The sequence below is a fragment of the Tinamus guttatus genome, unplaced genomic scaffold, assembly GCF_059628265.1.
Source record: "Tinamus guttatus ecotype Peru unplaced genomic scaffold, ASM5962826v1 Tinamus_guttatus_pri_ptg000002l, whole genome shotgun sequence".
NCBI lineage: Eukaryota > Metazoa > Chordata > Aves > Tinamiformes > Tinamidae > Tinamus > Tinamus guttatus.
The window spans coordinates 614,509-636,510 of NW_028288536.1; the positions used below are offsets into that span (position 1 = coordinate 614,509).

General features: G+C 40.1%; 2 protein-coding genes across 4 annotated transcripts in view; one reads left to right on the forward strand and one right to left on the reverse strand.

Moving 5' to 3' along the window:
• The window catches only part of MAP4K4 (mitogen-activated protein kinase kinase kinase kinase 4), a 602,555-nt gene that overhangs the window by 225,090 nt on the left and 355,463 nt on the right, over nt 1-22,002 (reverse strand). The window lies entirely within an intron of this gene.
• On the forward strand, nt 4,252-21,986 carry RNF149 (ring finger protein 149). Its single transcript, XM_088520029.1, has 7 exons — nt 4,252-4,738; nt 11,828-12,078; nt 14,617-14,685; nt 17,338-17,420; nt 18,392-18,488; nt 20,944-21,139; nt 21,514-21,986. The coding sequence occupies exons 1-7, from the start codon at nt 4,282-4,284 to the stop codon at nt 21,570-21,572; spliced, it is 1,212 nt and encodes a 403-aa protein (XP_088376155.1). The 5' UTR covers nt 4,252-4,281; the 3' UTR covers nt 21,573-21,986.

A 22,002-nucleotide genomic window follows, 5' to 3' on the forward strand; every position in this document is an offset into this window, starting at 1 on the left:
GTAACCACACAAAAAGAGGAAGTGTTGTGCCCAAATGTGGTTCCTTTGTTCTCTTGTCAGCATTTTCTCATATGAGTTTGCCCCAAAAATTGTAGCACAGCAAAACAGCTGATCCTATATCACTTTATAAAATACCAGTAAGTGAAATCCTCCTGGATTCTTGATATTTTACCATGGAGATCTTTGTCCACTGTGGATTTGATTCTGTCCCCATTAAGGTTAATGGGACTTTTGCAATAGGTAGAGTACTAGACCCAGTAAAAGCATCTCCACAGGTCTGAAGTACAAATTTATGTGCAAGTTTAATTACATGTTATCCTAGTTCACTGTTGTTCCCAGAGAAACCTGGAATGTTCATATTCTTCTCTCACACACACAAACATGCTTAATGTTTAAACAAGCTGAAGAAGGGAATAACATTTTTAGAAATGTGCTTACGGCTAAACTGTCATTTTCACTCACATATCTGGATAGTCTGGAAACAATGATATGGCCCTACCAGCTAGTATCCATTACTTAATAGCACTCTGGCCTTAAAATAGTAAGGGTCGGTATTAACAATAGCTAGTAGAGCTTTAACCATTTAAGGAGTTGATGTGCACTAAGAGAGGTCTGGAATTTGCAGTACACTATTTGCTGCCTGCTCTCTGCCCACGTGGTTAGATTAATTGTAGATTAATTTCTGCATTATAAAGTGACACATCAGTAAACAAGCTCATGCTATGTGGATGAGCCTTTGAGACTCTTGACAGAACCTCAAAACATGAAACAGCAGGAACATGTAAAGCGGCAGAGGGGGCTTTGTAAAAAAATGTTATCTTAAATCACCTGTTGTCATCTTGCGTTTTTTTCTCCAGAAGAATAGTTTCCATGAAAGCCCTTGAAAGTCTGTAAAAATCCATTAAAAAGATACCCTGCAGGCTTTAAATGGAATTTTCTGCAGAAAAAAAAAAGGGGGGTGGGGGAGAGAGGAGATGGACCCTAGTTTGTTTAATTGGACTTTACGCTGTTAATTATGTACTACTTACTTACAATTTTTCTTTAAACTGACAAATGTCGCAAGTGATGCTGGTCATCGCATAGAAAGTGATGCTTGTTAAAGCTTTTAATCCAAAGATCATTATTAAGATCCATAATAAGATCATATTTTCTTGAGACTGTAATGGGTCTGATCTTGCTTTAACTCAAGTCAATAGCAAAATCCTATTTATTTGTTGTACTTTAATTATTAGATCAAATAGACCTTTTATGAAAGACTTTGTAAGCCTTTATGAATTTGTAACACATTGCAAATAGCTGATTTTTATTTTGTATTCTTTATTTTAGCTATTTATTTCTGTAGCTTCCTCAAAAAGCCTTGTTGTGCAATATGTAATAGTTAAAACTTGAACTGTAGTTTTGCACCATAAGATACATTTAGCCATGTCTGTGTATTTGCTGAAAAAAAAAAGGAAGACAAAGTTCCTGTATTTGAGTTCTAACTTTCATCTAATTTGGGCAAATGTAATGCATGCACAGTATTTAAGTACAGCTAGTTTAAGCTGCTGTTCTTATTTAACCAAAGAATGCTCCATTTATGATGAATTTTTCATCACTTAAGTGGATGAAATGCACTATGTCTTGTTTCTGGATGCATATTATTACAACCGGCAATGTATTTTGACTTCTAAAGATATTGAATGTTGTTAACATCTGTCAAGCACAAAATGCAAATAAAATGAATTTCAGAGGTGAAACTGCAGTCAGAACATTTATGTTAAGTCTTCAGTACAAGTGCTACCCTGAGTAACTGACCTTTTGCTGATGGCCATTATAATTGCTATCTGATTAGAACACCTTTGTTTTTTTCTGTTTTCTTGAACAAAGCTTTTTTTTATTCTATTTTCTTGAACAACGCTGATTTCTTTATGTCTTTCAAGGGGCTTTTGGTAACTGAGGCTCTGATCTGCCTTAGTGTAGCCTCACTTTTCTCTAGGGCAGAAAAGTCTAGCCAAGCACCTTTTATCTTTCTTTTCGTCTTCTTGTTTCTATCGGCTTTGCTTTCAAGGTAACAGTTAATTGTCGTTCTTAGTAAAGTTTGCTATTCCTTTCTGCACATGGAGATTGAGCACTCACCTAGCAGGTGTGCATTAATAGTGTTTTTTAGAAGTTTCCTCAGTGCTATTTCTCCCCTTACAAGCCTTGCTCTTGTGCGTTCCTGTTACGCCTTGTTTTTTACTGCCTGCTTTCCTCTGGCAGTTTTTCTCATGCTAAGATCATTAATTTACCTTCTCTTTTTTTTTTTTCTTTCCTGACATCTCCTTTTAACAAAATTTGAGCTTTCTCTCCACAATTCCTGCTTTTATCCAAAAAGGTTATAGGAAGCAGTCTGTGTTTCCTATTTGTGCTGTACAATCTTTGTCTTGTCCTTCACTTCATTCCCTGTGCAGATTGCAGCAATACTGTTTCTTAACCTGTAAAAACATAACCAACACCATTTTCCTAGTGTGAGTGTCTCCATGTTCTTAAAGGAACATTTCCTACAGCTCCTCTTTTCATCTTTACTGACTATAATGAACACTGGCCTTTCTCTAGTTTATTGCATTTCTGGAGTGATTTCTGTTTCCATACTGATGTTTATTCTGCTTTCACGAAGTGTTTTTCACTTCCTTTCCAAAATATTCTCATTTGAGCTACATTTTTTGGACTCCCTAAAAATACCATCACTTTTCATGATCGGCTTTTTACCAAATACTGAATTCTTGTTTATGCTGAATTCTCTGTCCCTTGTTGTCCTTAAACAATGTTTACCTTTTACCTGCCTCTATTTTAGCTCTAACTCCATTTATCATCTCCCATCTAACATTCTCAGCTTGTCTGTTGCCTTATCCTCTTTCCCATACATTTTTTCTTAACTCTACTTTTACTGTGATTTTTTTTTCTTCCCCTCAGCTTCTAATTCCTGCTTCGCAGCTCCTTACACACTACTTTTTCCCTGTTTCACAAATCTCAGTCTCGGCTGACTTCTTGATTTTGCTACTTCAGTCTTGTTCTCACAGTGCTCACTGCTTTTGGATAGAGTCCTAAAACTATATTGCCAAGTATTTTAGGATAATGCTAAAGAGTTACTGTAAAGAGTAATTTAGCCGATTTTTTTTTTAATTTCTTTAAACAGATCAAGACTTTGGACACATTGGCCTTGTTGTCAATAGGGAATAGAACAGTTCTGCTGCTGAGGAGTTAACCAAGCTCAAGGCTTTTGTAAGACGGAGGCCACTCACACCTTCTTCAGAAAGTGCCCAAACCCTACTAGAATGAGTCGGCACCAGCAGCCACATCATATCGTCGTGATTAGGAAGAAAATTTTGACAATATATTTAACAGTATAAGATCACATGGTGACTGCTGAGTTTTTAAAGGGAAATTATGTTTGGCACCTTTCGGAAAGGACTGGTGAGAACAAGAGACAGCCTCTACAAGCTAGAGTCTTTTGTGCAAAAAGATAGTCTTTAATTAATGCTTATGCAAGAGGTATATGTTATTTTTTAATGTAAAACTAATCCATAAAATTACTTTATTCAGTACTTTGTTGCTATTCCAATATATTTTTCTTAAATTTATAGGGTTCTGCCCTCTCTCTTACATGAGCTTCCTTTGGTATAACAGCACACGTACATTGCTCGTTTGAACTTTTAGCTCCAGTCATTTTGTTCTTTCCCTCCCATCCTGCTATAGACCGTGTTCTATTTCTGACTGTACCTTCTTCCCCTTCCCCCTCCCTTCCTGAACTCCTTCCATGCGGGAGGACACTTATTTTCCCCTCGGAAGTGGAGGGTGGAGCGGGTGACTAACTCCATTTACGCATGTGTCACCGGGCAAGCCGACAGACTGGACTTAAACCAGTTATCGCTCGCTGGGGGTTAAACCAAAAACAGAAAACGCGGACGGGCCGGTCCGCAACGAGGAGAACAGCCGGGGCGGCTCGCAGCGTGCCCGCCGCTCCGCGGGAATCCCCGCGCGGCCGTTGGGCGCGGCCGTTGGGCCGGGGGAGGGGCGCGCGGCCCCAGCAACGGCCGCTCGCGGGCGCGCGCGGCGCGGCGCGGCGCGGCGCGGCGGGGCGGGGGAGGGGCGCTCCTCCCGGCATCCCCTCCCGCCGTTAGCTCCGCCCCGGGCGGGCGCGGGGGCGGGCGCTACCTGCGCGGCGGCGGCGGCGGGGCCGGGGCAGAGCGTGGCGCGGCGGCTGCGGGGCGGCCTCCTCCTGCAGCGCCGCCTCGTCGTGGCGCTGGTGGCGGCGGCCGGGCCATGGCGCGGCTGGCGCTGGTGGCGGCGGCGGCGGCGCTGGTGGCGCTGCGGGCGCCGGGCGCGGCGGGCGCGCGGGCGCTCGAGTGGTACACGGCGTGGGTGAGCACGGCGTACGTGGAGCCGCTCAGCAACCGCACGGTGCGCGGCAACACGGAGAGCGGCCGCTACGGCGACAGCTCGCCCAAGGAGGGCGCGCAGGGCCTCGTGGGCATCCCCCGCGGCGCCTCGCCGCGCCACATGGAGGGCTGCGCCGCCGACACCGACTACGAGGTGCCGCGGCCGCCGGGCAGCCGCGCGGCGCCCGACGCCGACCCGCCGCCCTGGATCGCCCTCGTGGCGCGCGGCGGCTGCACCTTCAAGGACAAGATCACGAACGCGGCGCGCAAGCGGGCGGCCGCCGTGGTCATCTACAACGAGGCGCGCTTCGGCAACAGCACCGTCTCCATGTCGCACCTCGGTGAGCGGGGCCGCCGGGGGACGGGGCCGCGCTTTGTTGTGCAGGGCCCGGCCGCGCTTTGTGCGGCGCGGGGCGCCCGCAACGCTGCGAAGAGCCGGTTCTGACCCGCCCGCCCCCCCACCCCTTTCCTCGTAATTTCTCCTTTTGAGCAAAAATCACTATGCTTGGCAATGCGGCAGGCAGAGCGCCCAGGCTCTGGTTTTGCCGGCGAAGTTACGGGTTGCAGGAGGACAGGTGGCCGAAGCCACCGAAACGGGAAGCCCCGTGACGATTAAATCGCGATTAGAGGAGAAACGGGCGTATTTAGAGCTGCCCTTTCGCGTTTCGCCTTGCCCGCGCCTCCGAGCAGGGTCGCTGCGGCGGCGAGGCTGCTCCCTGCAGGCTGCGCGGAGCCGCGTGAGGAGGGATCCCGAAGATGTCTCCGGCGCCCCCGGGCAGCGGCACGGCTGCCTGCAGACAGCTCCCGGCGCAGGCTTCGCTGCGAAAGCTTCGCCCTTCCCGCGTGCGACTAACTCTGCGAAAGCCGGGGAAAGATGCGAGCACGGGCTGCCCACGCTTAAACCCGTACGGATGAGGTAGGAAAACTGGTGCCTAGGGAGCGAGCGGGCTGGCTTGCCTGAACATGCCTGCCTATATGTGTCTATAGGAAGGATCTATGATTCTTGCTGAGTGCTCAAATGGTCTAGCATCCGTCCCTGTCCGCTCTATGGGACTAAAATGTGCCACTGAGTTTTGCAGATGTGACAGTTTTATAGAATCAAACTGAAGAAAAAGATAAAACTCTGCTAAAATGTGTCAGCATCTGTAGATTTTTGATGAACTGCGAGGCCTGCAGAGAAGGATACGCATACAAAGCAAAGTAAGGGGGGGAGGAGGGGAGCAGCAGATGTCTGCTTCGTATTGCCTCAGTACCCGAGCCTTTTAATGACCAGTCCAGCCTTCCTGGCAGCGAGAAGGGGCATGGGGGGACGAGTTGGTTGACACAGAACCATAATGTGCTACCAAAGAAGACAAACTTAGTCACTCTCTGATATGGTACCTGGGAACCAGTTCCCCTGAACTAGCCTCTCTCTTTCCAAAATGCTCTTCTTGGCCTGCGCTCACTTGGCTATGCAGTGTGGGTTGTTTCTGGTGCTCTTAGGCATTCGTGGAAGTGCCGGTGGGATGCTAAGCAAAACGTATCTTTCAGTCTGGTATTAGGTGGCAAACCAGGTTCTTTGTTTTGTAGCAATCCTTCTATCACTTGCTACATTCTTTTTCTTGCTATTACTGTGTCTCGGCCAATCAGTTAAAAGGAAAAAAATCCCCTGTTGATTTTTCTGGTAAGTATTCTTTGATTCTTTGCTTTTCAGATCTTTGCTTTCTTTCGTTCTGCAGAAGGCTTTCTTGAATTGCCGCTCTGGTTTGGGCTTGCTAGTCTAGCTGCATGTAGCAGTGGTATGGAGAGAAGTGTTTGCTGATAGCTACCGCTCTCTTAACAACATTTTTATTGTTAAGCTGATAGAATTTTGCTGATACAAGCGCTTTCTAAGGGTTGCTTTGTTAGTGCAGTACATACATTTGTATATGTTTGTATGTGTTTGTACCCGTTTCGTAAATGCAGGGCAGGAGTATAACAGTGTATAATCAGTGGCTCTGTTGAAATAACAAATCTTCATGTTCGATAGCTGAAACTTTCAAATATCTAAACATTGAAAGAGGTGCTGAAATTTTCAATGTGCTTTGCTGGGGGGATAGGGAGGGATTACTGTAAGTGACTTGAATACTGGAGTGCTTGGAGAAACAATCCCAGGGCAAGGGAGAACATGGAATATGAGGCCCTTTGTGTTACAGGGTTCAAGTTTGCTGTTCCTCTGAAAGCATTTGTAAACTGGCCCTGCAGAAACCCAGCTTCTGGGAGGGTCTAGAGTGACTTGCTCTAATTAGTGTCAAAATATTTGATAATAAATACATGTTGCAAACACTGCAGTTTAGATGCCTACTTGAAATCTTGGGTACCTCACAGGTACAAGAAATAGGGCTTTTAGTTAAAACATAGATCAGTCAGTAGTTTGAATGTTGCGATCTTCTTCCTTCCAGAAGACTGTTATTAAAATAGGACTTATTAACGATGTGTCCTGTGTGTCTTGGCCCTTGCTCCCTGCCTGAGTTAAGTGGCTCAAAATGCCAGATGCCTTCTGTCCTTTGGCAAAGTAATGTTGAAACATTAGAGAGTATTTTCTACCAGGAAGCGTTCGTTTTGCCTGGGTGACTCCAGGAATTATACTTTGTCTACTGAATCTGAACAGTATAAACTTGAATTTGAATTTTGTCAGGAATCTAGACTTTGAAGGCAGTTTTAAATCTGTCAAGGTTTGAAGGAAAGGGAGAGAGTCCTTATTGTAAAATGGTAGCTTGAAAGACTTAAGATTCGTTTCCCAAAAGAAAGTAAATTGTGTATGTGAATATTAGTTAGGAGAGGATTGGTGATGTGCCTGGAGTGGCAAAGTGAGGGGGATTGTGAAGGGTGGACTGAGGAAAGTTAAATGCTCTGGGTCAGTGTAGAAATTCAGGGAGACAAGTATGTTGCAGTGGAAACAATGAAGAGTCTTTCAGTGCTGTATTTTCTGTTATGCTTCATGCTATGTATCCTGCCCCTTGTGAATTTTTCTGTGAGCTAGGACCTGGGAATGCTGATCAAAATGTGAGTTTAATACTTTGAGGACCCAGGAATAAAATATAATTGTGCCTGACAAACGTAATATTGAGGGGAAGAATGGGACTGGTCGCGGTACTTTGAGAAATGGGTCTGGAGCTTCAGGGTTTGACCTGTAGGTTTAATGGGAGCTTGGGGCTTAGCATGAGTGTGTGGCTTTCGCTGTGTAAAGAAAATTGATTTGGACCTGGTGCAGTTTTACCGAATATATCTATATCTATTTATCTATATATATAAGAAATCAGATGGGACTAATGTTGTACTACTGATTGTAAAGGCTATGTTACTGTTGCCGACATCTAATGATGTCTTCTGATAGCTTCTGGTACAACTCTTCTGGTACAATCCTTCCAAAAGGGGAGAACTGAAACCAGTGGCTCTCTTAACTCGGAGAGCAATGTTTTGTGTTGAGCTGCTACATTGTTTTGAAAGAACAAACAAAATAAGAACATTTTCAATCTGAGTCTCATACATATATAAGCGCATGTGTGAGTAGAAGTGTACTGGGGGGAAGGATGTGTACCTGTATTGACTCCGTGGCTACTTGACTCTTCTGGTTACACAGCTTCCCTCTCAAGGGAAGAAAAAATGCAGCCCAGATCTGGGGAGATGCAGTGGGGCAGACAGTTGAGACAATGAAGCTTGTCATGTAATTTTTAGTGTGCTGCTATATGCAAGTCAAAAGTTATGACCTTTACCAAGCAATCAGAAGTGAAAGACCACATTCCATGTAAAATTCTGGCAATTTGAGTAAGAAGCCTAGCTTAAATAGATTGTCTTAAAAATAGACTGACCTCAGACATTCTTACCAGAGTTCTCAAGCTCTGAGGATTTTCTGATGTTTCTCTTGAGGACAGAACTACAGTTCCTTCTTCTAAGATAACAGAAAATGATCTCCTAGTTATATGTAGACATGAATAAGAATAAATGTGATTGATAGTCTGGAATGCCTGGAATCAAGATTTGTATCTGTGCTGCTGCTTCCTCATCAGGAGAGCACTCCATCTGCAAGAGAAGATTGTAGCAACACCAGGAGTAAAAATGACTGTGACACATGGGCAGGAAACGTGCCTTCCATCTCTTCACAGTTCCAAACTTGTCCTCATTTCCAGGTATCCTAGGGATTCGCCAGCTCACACTGCTTTATTTGGATGGCTATTCAAGCAAACAAAACCCAACAACACGTACCAGAATATCAGATTTCAAGTCTACCTGATTCTACTCAAATACCAAGCAATCCTTAAAAACAAAACAAAACAAAAACAAACAAAAAAAACCAACCAAACAAAAAAACCCCACAGATTTACTCTAGCGGAATAAGTGTGTGCTTACTTATTGGAGATAGTTGTGGAAGAGTAAAGCCAACAGACTGTGCTTTCTGTGCATGTGTGCATGAGTATATACTCTGTGCAAGAGATGCTTGAAATTGTTGTGTAACTGTGATTTAAAGTCTCTTGAGTTGTATTGCAACGGAGGAAGCTGACTCAGCAGCATTTTTTTCGTTGTTTTTAAAGGCTTTTCAGAACAGAAGCCTAAAATTAGGGCAGGAAAGGGGAGCTGAAGTTCTAGTCCAAAGCTTTATGGGCCCGCCTGGGGCATCTGCTTCTCTGAGCCACTCTTTTTCCTTTTGGATCTCCATTTTTCTTCCCACAATATCATGATTTTCAAGCCATCATATTTACTTTTACTTATTTTAATAGGCTAATCATCAAATCTTGAAAAAGTTAAAAATGCTTTAATAGAACTTAAAAAAAAAAAAAGTTATACATACACATTTAACTTGTAGCTTGTAATAGGTAAAAGCTAACTAGAAACCAAATGTGGCCTGTGAGTAATAGCTATGATAAGAGGTGCCTTATCTCCCCTTTATGACTTCTATTAAGTTTTAAAGCTGGAAGGTGAGTATTCACTGCCATGCAGAAGTATCCTGCTTTTCTAATCAAGTCAGCTAGATATGTTAATGCCAAAAGAGCTGTTCCATCAGTAGGCGTTACTGATTGTTGTAACTTTTAAAAAATACTTTTGTTATACATGGTGCAGAGAACTGTGTAGCTGGATTTAACCAGTTCTAGATTTTGAGATTCAAGAGGAAGTCAATACTGATCTAAAAATCCAAGCGTCTCCTAGTGTTGAAACTTTCTACATTCAAAGCTGAATGAAACTGTGCAACTCTCTTCCAACACTCCTGTACTATTCAGCAACAACCCTGAAGCACCTGGTTATTTGAAACTCTTACAGTTGATTAAAAGCATAAAACCTAATCTACTCTTTGCGTTTGTGGGTAATAGCTCTCAACTTTGTGAGAGGTGAAGCACATTTCTACCTTCCTAATTTCTTTTCTTGTTAATATATTGTGGGTTTGTCCAAGGCCAGAAAACAAAAAGAAATTCAAACTATCCCTTCTCTCCAAGATTAATTAGTCTCTTTGGTAATGCCTTTGTACTGGTTTATGGATGAAAATAATGTTTGTTAACCAGTTCTTAGCGTGTTCAAACTTGTGGTGTCAATAAGCACTCTGTTTCTGACAGTGAGACTAATTAATGAAGTGTAGCTGCCTGTGGATGTGCCCTAGTTGCCTAAACTGCATCGCTCTGCTCTCCTAACACTGCTGCTGGGCGAGGCGACACACACCGGGGCTGGGCGAATTCTGCCTGGTCAGCTCGTCGCTGGTGAGCAGGAGGGTGACTGAGCGGAGACATACGTTAGGCTTTTCTCCAAAGGCACCTTTTCCTTTGTGTCGCCATGCAGCCCTCAAAGCTTCAGGAAACTTGGCCTCGCTTGCAAAATCTCTTCTTTTTGGCCTGAAACGTGCAAACAGGTACAAGAGCTTTTAAGAGTAGATGAAGGGAAGGAGGGCAACTGCCTAAGCCGAAGGTGAAGAAGACCAACTGGCACAGGAGGATTATTCCTCCCTTTGGAACTTTCAGTGTTTTATCCCCAGCAGACTGTAAGCACCTTGAGGAAGGAGGAACTGTTTATGGAAGGAGGATCTGTAGAAGCGAAAGTGTGCATTATATCCTAGCATGCCAATGGATAAGGCTTCCCAGACTTTTTTTTCAATGCTTTAGGCACACAGCTGTCGATAGTAGGCAGATAAGTGGGTGGTGAAATTGGTGAAATGCTTTTTTTTTTTTTTTCCAGTTTTGAAAACCCTCTCATGATGTAATATTATAAATCAGGCAGCAGTTTCCCTTGGCATAGCTGACATAGCTTCTCAATAGTAAAACTACCACAACTGTGAGGAAAAAGGGCTTTATAAATACTCAGTGGGAGGTCTTCGTGCGAATAGGCAATTTTGTGTATCTAAAAACATAGTCATATTATGGTTTTAGCTCTTTAGATATGAACACACCTTCATTTTCCTCTATTTTCTCTCTGAAAGGAGTGGCTTGTAATTTAGTTTCACTTTTTCTCAGAAGCATGAGCAAAAAGGAGGCTATAAAACCATGGTTTATCAGGAGTATATAGCAGTGTTAGTACATGAAGTAAGAATTTGAATACTTGAATAAATATGGTTTGGACTGGGAAGATGTGAGATAATGTTTTTAACAAGCTAATTTGTTTGTCACTTATTTTGTAATACTCTTAAGTTAGCTACTCCTTGAACAATGCTGGAGACGTTTCCAGAAAGACAAAACAAAACCTGGGTGAAGCTCTAGCCAAAAGGGGTCTTGGGTTTCTTCTATCAGTCTTGACAATATCTTATATTGCTTGGTCATACTAACATGTTTAAATTTTTTTTCTGGAATCATAAATTGTTTTCATATGATTGAAGGCTTTCAAGTTTTAATATGATGGAAAAATCCTTTGATTCTCTGCTCCCAAATGACTCCCAAAGTGTTTGTTAACAAGAACTTGTCGTGAGATCTCATTAAATTTTAAATATTTAACTATTAATGTATTTTGATTTTTTTTTCTGTTCGCCCCTGCAGCCTAACTGTGCTGTGGATTGTGATTCAGTTTCTCTGGGTGCATCTCCTGCTAGTTTCTAGGCTGTCTTCAGCTCTCACAAATCAGGGTTAGCTGTTTCTGAAAGCGCGTTAAACTTCAGCAACTTCCTGTCGTGCAATGCTTGGAACTTGCCTGTTCTTGCCTAGCATCCATATCCTGTCTCACTGTGTGGAATAAGAAGTAAAGAACCTTGATAAAGGTGTATCTGTTGCAAGAGATTTAAAAACAAACAAACAAACAAAAAACCTTTCATTTGAGAATTTTGTAATATGGATAGTGTGTTCTTTATTATTGAACATTATTTAAGTCTGTTGTGCACGAAAAAGCTTAGGCTTCTCCTATAACTTTCCTCCTTGTTCTTGACTAAGAAGCTCAAATTAACAGCAAAACAGATTGTCTTTCTTACTGTGCTGTCTGTTTTCTTTTCCTGCCCCTCTCCACAGGAACAGGAAATACAGTGGTGATAATGGTTGGTTATCCAAAAGGAATAGAAATCCTGGAGCCAGTCCGAAGAGGCATTCCAGTAAAAATGAGCATTGTCGTGGGCACGCGGCACGTGCAGGAATATATCAGCGGTCAGTCGGTTGTGTTTGTGGCCATCGCCTTCATCACCATGATGATTATATCGCTTGCCTGGCTCATATTTTACTATATACAGCGTTTTCTGTATACAGGATCACAATTTGGAAACCAGGTAATTAGAGATGATGACACTTGAAATCATTTTCCTACCTTTGTCTGTTTATTAAAGCATTCCTGAAGATAAATGTTTGCTTGCTACTGCATTAACTATAAGCAGTATTCAGTCATTATTCAGGAAGGCTAATAAGTAGTGTGCTAATCAGTATTCCAAAATTGTCTGAAGTTGTGGGAAATCTATTTAGTCAGTTATGAACAACTGAATAAAAGCAGCAGCTTGTGTGATTTGTCATCATGGTTAATTTAACTTTAGAAGGAAGGAAGTTATTTTAATTCATAAGTAACTTTCATTCTGGAAGTATTAACTTCACTAACCAGGATGCCCTCTTTTTGTTTATTTGGGAATTACTTTTCAGATTTATAATCTTATCATTCCACTAGTATAGAATCATCATGGTCCATTAAAGGCCATTGGCAATCATGCCATAGTTCTATAATCACAGTCAGGAGGGGAAAAAAAAGAAAATTGCACTTGGTGTTCTTTGCCAACAGATTTTTCTTTCTTCTCACCTCAACTTTTGTACAAAAAAAAAAAAAAGTAGTTTCAAGTGACTACTTAATGACTTTCCATGCCTTCTGTTTGGGTATTTAAGTTCTAATTATGAGGGAGAACGAAAAAGATGATAATTCTTGCGCGATTTCGGAAATCTGAGTTCTGATGTAACTTCAGGACTCTTCTAGGGGGGAAAATATCCTCTTTTCAACAGCTGAGGATAACACCTGGGTCAATACGCCTAGACTTGCAGTCTAGTTAAAGATGCTTGTTTTGGTTCCTTGTGTACTTTTTAGGAATATATTTTAAATCTTAGAATTTAAATATTCTAAAAATATTTTCAAAAAAACTGTGATTTTGGAAATGATTATAGAAAAAAGTGATATTTATATCTGTTATGACAGGTATTTGCTGAAGAAAGTTCCCTTTTCCCATGATTCTAACTTTAGGACAATTTTAAAAAGTGCGAACTCTTTTTATAAAGAGTTTTAAAGAGCACTGTATGGATGAATGGAATATTTACCCCAAAATACTTGTCACAAACACGCAGATCATTAGCTATTTGGTTTGACTTTTAAGTTGTTTTTTAATTTAAAGAAGTTGCCTAGCATTAGACTATGCCATTCTCCTCTAGTTCCCTCTCTTCTAAAACAGATGTGTGTTTTTTGTTTGTTTGTTTATTTTCATTTTTACACCCTCTAAAAATGCAGTTTTCAACAAGCTAACTTTTTAACCTAGCTTGGACACTCTGATCAACATGTATTATTGGATGTTTAAAATACGGGTTGGAAAAGGTGGTGGGTTGTTTTTTTTGTTTGTTTGTTTATTTTTGTTTGTTTGTTTGAAACAAAAAAATCTTGATTTAGCTTGGCAATACGACTGCATAGTAATAAAAATGTGGCCAAAGGTTAATGAAGTTCTGCTTTATGGCAAGCTACTGTATAATGGTAAGAGAAGCTGAAAAAGAGTATCTTATTAGTTGTCCTACTATCAGTTTAGCCCTTAATCTTTGGAAGAGTTCTTTGCTACCAAAAATGAAATAGAACTGTGCTGATATAGAAGGTGAAATGCACTGTTGCTGGTTTAAATCTCTATGCTTTAGTTCTGATATTGTCAATTCGAATTTTTCTTTTTTAAATAATGAAAAATAAGTTTGAAGGATATAAGTCACAATAGTCGTCCTTAAAGAGAAAAGCTGCCATTATTATTATTTTCTGATTTTTTTGAAAGGCATTTCATCAGTGATGTGGGTTGCTGCTAGGCAGATCAATATCTGTTGATTTGGTGTAATTCATTCTTCAAGTTCAAATGGTAGCTAATAGTCTTAGAATATAGTACCTCTCCCTTTCTTCTTTCCCTTCTGAGCATAATTAGGACTGTTAATGTACAGCTGTCTGATATGGTGCCTTAGGTCTCCTGAGCCTTTCTTTCTTGCTCTCCCCTTTGTGTAGTGAGTCCTCTCAAAGGAAAGGTTTGTATAATGTCTTATGGAGCCTTCAGCTAAGGGGAAGTATTAATAGCAACAAACAGCCTTCTGACCTTAAGGCTTGATTACTACTACAAGCTGTAGACTCTTTGCTGGAATTCCCCCTTCTCCCAAGCTTGTATCAAATGTGCCAGGGCACTTGATTTTTGCTTTGACTAACTGGAAGGTCTGGTTGATTCAGTTCCAACTGCCTCTAAAGAAAAAGTTAGTTTTAATTTTCTTGGGTGGAAAGTCCCTTAATGCAGGCAATAAGTGTACATGACTGTGTGTCAGCTGTATCTGCATGATTCTGCCTCCAGTGTAGTTCCTCTGTTAAGCAGTGTGTTTATACATAATGTTTATAGATAATGTTTACTAGTGTACCCTAAGAATGCAAAGCATCGTGTTCTTCAACATCTGTGTTTTGTAAACATGTGATCTAGCCAAATTGTTCAATTTTCTGGCTGTATTCAGAAGACTTAGTAATCTACAAGGCAAATGTTTTAAAGCTTTGAAATGTCAGTTTTAAAACTAACCTGTGTACTAATTTTTAAAACTGTCTGGCTTTATTCAAGGGACATAGGAAAGAAACCAAGAAAGCAATCAGCCAGCTTCAGCTGCATACTGTAAAGCGTGGAGACAAGGTAATTCAGTGGCTTTAATTATATTTGAACACTGCTGTAAAGTAGTCCTTGTAGAATTAAAACTAAAATGCTTGCAAGGTTGCCCAGCTGGAGCGTGACCCCTATAACCTCCTTAGCACTTTTGCTTAGGTGGCCAAACTGGGGCTGTTTCTGAAATGTAACGCTGGTTTGTTGCAAATAATGTCTGGTTATGCAGAACATTGCAGGAGGCTGAAAAAGTCTGGCTCTGTAAACATGAGGAAACACCAATATCTTATCAGCACTTACAAGCATCAACAAGTGAATTGCAAAGTCCTTCCTAGGATTTATTGACTGCGCAGTTTTTATAGCTGATGTAATGTTTTGTTTTATTTTCTGATGGAATATCCATAGTTTATATTGATTAGAAGGATTTAGAAGTCTATAAAGCTATGGAAAATACTTGTTTTATCTGTTTTGACATACAATACATTAAGGAGCCATATAGACCTGCTTGAAGCATAAATTAAAATATATTTCAATATTAAAACTTTCTGAAAGTCATATTGATTTTTTTTTAATAGATCAAATTGGTGACATATGAAACCTAAACTTATTAAATCTAACCCACTGGCCCTCCTGTCCCACCCAATTTGAGGTATTTGATGAGTGCTCAGTTAACTTTTAAGTTTTCTTTTGAGCCGTAAATCAAGGTAAGAAAGAATGCTGAAGTTTTAAAAACTTTAGAAGGGACTAGGACTGAACCTAAACAATTGCCCTAGGTTGAAGAATACTTCCTAGAATACTTCTTTCATTTATTAAATCAGTTTTAAATTAAAAGAAAAACTGACTTGCCTTTTTCCCCTTATGCATTCAGCATGTTTAAGTAGCCTTTTACAGCTATTTGTTAATCTTTAATTATTTTCTAAATTCCAATTAAGTGTAATACTTGTAAAGCTATGAATAGAGGAATGTTCTTGCTTCTGTGCACCACACTGATGAGCTTAAGAAAGATGGAACTGAACAAAAATATGCATAAAAATGTACCGAAGTATAAAGCGGCATAAGAAGAAACAGATGTAAATGGGACCTGATGAAATCTGTGATGGGGACCATGAAGAAGCTGTTAACTACTTTTAAGTTGATATTCAGTAAACCTTTAACAAGGATTATGAGGTTGTTTGCAGTGTACCAGATAGTTTCTTCCCATCTACATTAGTCTTAAGGGGGCATTTTTTAGTAGTGTATTGGTTGAAACTATGAATACCATGTTCCCTTAGCAAAGTAGAATGAAATTACATTAAAATAAAAAAAAAAAAGTACATAAAATACAGGTTTTATCCTGATGAATTATGTTTTATTATTTGGTTTGAATCAGCTTGTCATCAGAAATCTTACATAACTTAGTGATGCAAATGTACTTTTGTGAACTGATGTGAGTTCATCTAAAAATGACTTGTCTGCTCCATAAATGTACACTTTTAAATATTTCCTTTCATTCAGTCATAGTTATTGAAAGAGTATATTTCTCTTACTGTGGCACAGGACAATCTTTCATTATTTCACGCAGAGTTGAGGCATTTAACTAAAAATAGGTCAACCTTAAAAAGTGAATTTGCTATCATCTAGATCTTTCCTGAGAAGCTTAAGGGATTATTGTAAAATGGACGCTCATTTGATTATGTGTTACATACGGTATGCTTGGACTTGGCCTCTTGTCCAGAATTAAAAATATTTGCAGTAGAATAAGTGTTTTTTTATTTTCCATCTTTTTGTTGAAACAAATCGTAATTTGACTTGTATAAGAGTTTAAGTCCTTAATTATGTGAGTTGATAGCATGCAAAAAATGCTTTGATCTTGAAAGGTTGCTTGTAGTACTAATTTATGTGAACATTTGCAGTACCGATATTGAAATAGTGCAGTAAGCAGCAAACAAAGTATTTATTCTGTGGGGATAGGGGATGGGTGGACTTGTGCTCTGTTCTTCTAATACTTGTTTTTAATACAACTCAATTAACACTGAATTATTTTCTCCTGCATCAGGATATACCCTTCATATGTAGCCTGTTATGTATGACCTGTCAGGATCTTTTGAAAGAATCAAACTTGGGGTGGGGCGGGGGGGAGAAACAAAAAACTCTGCTTTGACAATATCTTTGTTACAAGGTTGGAGAGGAGTTATAAAATCATGCAAATTCTTTACTTCAGTTCTCCTCTAGCATCCAAAAGCTGTTTCCTAAAATGGGATAGAAGGAAGAAAAATGTGGGGAAAGGAGAGTTTGCAACATTCAGCCCTCAGAACCTCTTCCCACGTCAGCACTCAAGTCCTTGGGACCGTCATTTAAGAATTAGATACTTACATCTCTGTGGACCTCTCAAACCTTCTTCATGTTGTATCAATGTTAAACTAAAGTTTTATTGTGCTCACATGAACACAGGCAGTGCTTGTCATTTAACTAGTCACTTAAGGTGTCACATAGTGGTATACATTAGTAGTTAGAATTTGACTGGTTTTAATCTTTGGAATCGCTTGATCAAATCGCCTCTTGATGGAATCTTGCATTAAGTGAAGCAGCAGTTTATTTGCTAGACCATTCTATAAACACCCTCTTGTGAAGGTATATATGAGATACGCAGCTTGCTATCATAATGGCATACAGACATAATGCATCTAAATGTGTTGTCATCTTTAGGGGTTAGACGTTGATGTGGAAAACTGTGCTGTATGCATTGAAAACTATAAACTGAAAGATACTGTCCGGATTCTGCCATGCAAGTAAGTTACCAAAGTTGTTCTCTCCCCCTTACTGGCTTTTCCCTTAGTTTCCCTGGAAACTCTCCTGGAGCTTTGGTGGGAGAGCTGTGTGCAGAGCTGAAGCCGTGCCATTTGTACAGCCAGTTACGTACCAAAGGGCTCTGGGAGACTGTGTAGCACTTTGTATGGGTGTGCGTAGTAGCAGTTAGCAGTTAATGGTGCAAGTTAGAACTGTAGACTGTTGAACTGCTAGTTCAGTTGGTTTTGTGCTTAGTAACACGTTTCTTAAGGCTAGTGTGAAATTAAGAACTTATGGTTATGCTTGTGCTAGTAAGTTACAAAAGTGCTTAAACACATTCCTGCATGCTGAAATGCTGTTGAATTTTTGTTACATTATCCACTATGCTTTTGCCCATTGGCAGTGCTGTGCTCCCAAACAATTCCTAGGTGTAGCTCAGGCATAAGAACATCCCAGGACAGCTGTGACATGCAGTTCACATGTCACCATCTGTTTTGGAAGCCGGGTTTGCTAGTGTAAACATGGGTAACTAAAGATGAGAAAAAATCCTCAACATTTCAGTGTCTTGAGAATCATAGGAAAGCACCATGATGCGTGTGATGTTACGGACTTTTTGAGCTTTAAAATGGCTGCTCTCATATGTGTAGCAACTGTTTAATCAATTTTTAGAGTTTGGCCACTAAAATACTGGCACTGGCCCTGAAAGGGTAATGCTATAATATGCATATGCATATTGGTTCTGTGTATTAAAGTTCTGAAGAATTATATTTTATATTATATTTTTTTTATTATATTTTGCAACTTCTGATGGGATGTCATTTTTCCTTAATCACTTAGACTACAAAATGATGCTTTAAAAATGTTTTCTATATGAGCTGTAGAATAATTATCAAGATTTTGAAGGAATTGGTTTGTCTTTTAGTATAAAATCTGTGATGATAATAAGATCTAATGAGTATTTGCTTTTTTTTAGGCATATCTTTCACAGAACATGCATTGACCCTTGGCTTTTGGACCACCGAACCTGTCCGATGTGTAAACTAGATGTTATTAAGGCTTTGGGATACTGGGTAGGTTGCACGGTTATTTTAAGTACAACGTGAGAAACAAGGTTTCACCTGGCCGTTCAGGGTATGAGATCAGTTGTTACTTGCCTAGTCTGAGGAAGCTGAGCAAAGATACGAGAGTGATTGAGAGAGAACTGGAAAAACAGGGAATTTTTATGAGTAATAGCTTAAACAGTGTGTTGTACAGTTGGCTAATCCTCCATGCACTCTTCTGTAATAACCAAATTTTTTCTAACTTCAGCTGACAAGAGTAGTGAAATTAATGCAGAAGTGAGGCAATTTGCCCAAGCTGCACAAATCTAGCTTATTTGAGTACATCCAGAATATATGCTGTCTTGCTGGGAGTCCTGATTCAAAGGAAGAAATTAGTGTTTCTAGCATGTGTTTATGTATGCTTCTACATATGCCAAATGTCTTATCCTTGTAAATGAACCAGTACTCAGAACCCTCCTAAAGACTTTCACCAGGCCTTACACAAATAGAGAAAATGATGTGCTTTTATTTCTTTCTGACAGCACCAGAAAAGAGAGATGAAGACATATGTGGTAGGTTATTCAGTCGCTGTTGCTCAATAGTCTTGAGTTCCACTAAAATGCCATAGGCGTGAATGTACCTTTTTTCTACTGATCTATAGAGATCTTGAGAAAATAGTGGTACGCTGGGTGCCTTCCCTTCATATGCTACAGGTGCATTTTAACTAGCTCTTTTTCTTATTTGGTGAAATAGACTTGGCAGACTTTTATCACTCCCCATTTAATTTTTGTCAAAGGTGACAGTGCTCTTGATACGTAATGTAACGTGTACCAGACTGGTGGTTCTGTACATCAAATCTGACTTCACCCAGGATATCTAATCTTTTTGGTCATGTGGAACAGCTACAGTTACATTAATAGGACTGTACTAGTAGCTTATTTTTGGCTTATTTTCAGTTCTTGGAGTTGACCTGATCTCAGTTGTATGCATAGAGATTTTTGTTGTTGTTGTTCATCTGTTTATGGTCTGAATACTAAAAAAGAAGTCCTACAGAACATAGCTTTTCTTCACTGAATTTGGACTGTTGTAGGGGATGCTGATACCAAGCTTAATGAAGAGTAGTAATATCTGTGCTTTTTAGGAAAGAATAATGTTGGAAGTGGGTCAAAGAGTATGACGTTATATACAGAAGCCCATATTTTTCCTAAGGGAATGAGAGAAATGAGCTTGCTTATAAACATCCAAGCTCCACTGAAATTAGTAACGTGTGAAATGATTCAGTGTTTTATCTAGGTTAGTTCTCAGCTTGATTCAGGTTTTTCAGTCTGGTTCATAGAGTGGTTGTGTGAATGTTTAACTGGCACGAGAAAAGTAAGTGTGAAGAACGAGAGCTTCTCTCACTGGTGAGCTCCCCGAGTGACGTGACCGCAGCCCGCAACATGCCGCCTCCTTACTGAAATCTATTGCACCTTCTGTGAATGCTCTGGAGGCCCAGTTCAATCTTAAGGAATTTACAGACATGTTTATGTCCACACACAGCTCTCAACAAAACCTGGAGATTGTCATGTGTAATTGTCATGTGTCTTAACTTGTCTTTAAATATAACTCTTCTATAATTTACTGACTTTCAGCACACTTTAAACTGTGCTGCTTTTATACTAAAGAATAGACCAGCCTAGAAGTTCGTAAGTCTTAGGGAGATGTAGGAGTGTGCTCATTGTATGGAGCAGAGCAGGAGGACTATTAATTAAAAAGCCAGGGGAATAGTTACTTCATACTGCACTATCTACTTGCCTGTGCATAAATAATGCTGTTACATTTATCTCATTACATTAATGGCAATGAGCTCTTGAAGGAGGTCTGTTTAATATTAGGAACAGACTGTACATGTGAGACTTCTCCAATCCCTTCTGAGAGCTGGTTTTAGTAAAGCAAATCACACTAGATATAGCTGAAATAAATCACTTTGTGTTGAAGATGTTTTATTCTAGTAAACTGAGAAGCCGGCATCTACATCTTTTGGAAAAGTTTAGGATAGGCTATAGTGGGGGGGGGGGTTGTTCTAATATCAAAAGTTTGCTTGCCTCAGTAAAAATAATAAAATCATTGCAAGCCTCCCAATCTAACATCATGAAGAAGAGCAGTTTCAAAAACTCAGTAGAACTTTGTAAAGAGTTAGTAGACCTTGCGTGGGCTCAGCATGCTCCTAGCCAGGCTGCAGCAGTACAGGTGCTAACAAGCATTGGGCTGCTCTATCCTGAAGGCTAGCTCAGTGAACTGCTGCAGTTGCTGTTCTTGCTTTATTGATTTTTGAGTCAGATGTTAAAACTGAGAGTGGATACTGCTCAATTCTGTCTCCATGAGTGTGGAAAAAGGGGCAAAATGATCCTTTCCCCAGTAAGGTCAGATTTCAAAGTGCTGTAATGGAAGATTGTTGATTCCTGCTGGTGGAGCCAAGTGTCAGCCAATGTACTTCATTTTGAAGGGGGACCCGGAAGACACGCTCGACGTCCCGATACCTGAATCAATAAGTGGCAGCGTTTCGGTGGGAAGTCTGAGTATTGCTTTACAAGAAGATGAGCGAAATGAAGTAAGCGAATTGTCGGCTTCCTCCACTAATGAATCTGTATTGCAATGTACCAGTTTGAAAGAGGATGCAGGTGAAACCACAGCATTACTCGGTAAGTAATAATGTAGTCTATCACTTGACAAGCCTTAATGCCACTAATTGGGTTAGAGGAAGCCTTTCCAAAGTGTTTTTAATAGTCATAATGCTGCCAGATTGAATGGTGTTGCTACTGGTATTCAAAAATAATACATAGGCACATTCTGAGAGACTCCCACCAAGCAGGAGAAGATTTGACTTGAGAGAAGCGGGGGGGAAAAAAAAAAGATGTAAACAATGTTTTGGAAGGATTAGTCACCTAGAAGAGAACCTTAGGTATATCTGAGCATGGTTTTTTTTTCTTTTTTTCTTTTTTTTGGAGATGAAATAACAGATAAAGTGTAATAAAATGGTAACTCAACAATTTATCTTCTAATTCCTGATTCCTAGATGTGGATGTCAGTAATAACCGGCATGGAGAACATCTGACTACTGGAAATACCCATTGAACTGCTTCATGGAAGATATCTTGAACAGACTGTTAAAGAACTATTATTTTTTATTTAATTAGTACGGACTTTTGTCTAGTTAATGGAAAATAACAATGTAAATTATTTTACCTTTCAAACTTTTCTAGCTGTTGTTCCAAAAGGGCTAATAACTTAGAATTTTGTATAAAAGAGGATTTTATAAAATCTCCTCTGGATGTCTCATCCTAAAAAAAAAAAAAAAAAAAAAAGATGCAATAACCCTTTTTCTGTAAGCATTATTACAGTGTCATTGTGTTCCAGAGGGCTGTAACAAAGAGGAAGACTAGGGCAGTGAAAACAATGTAGAATGGCCAATGGTAAATATTTTGGATGCACTATTTACATTGAGTACCTACACACAGAGAACACTTACAAGACTACAGCTATTAAAATGATCTGAAAGCTCTGA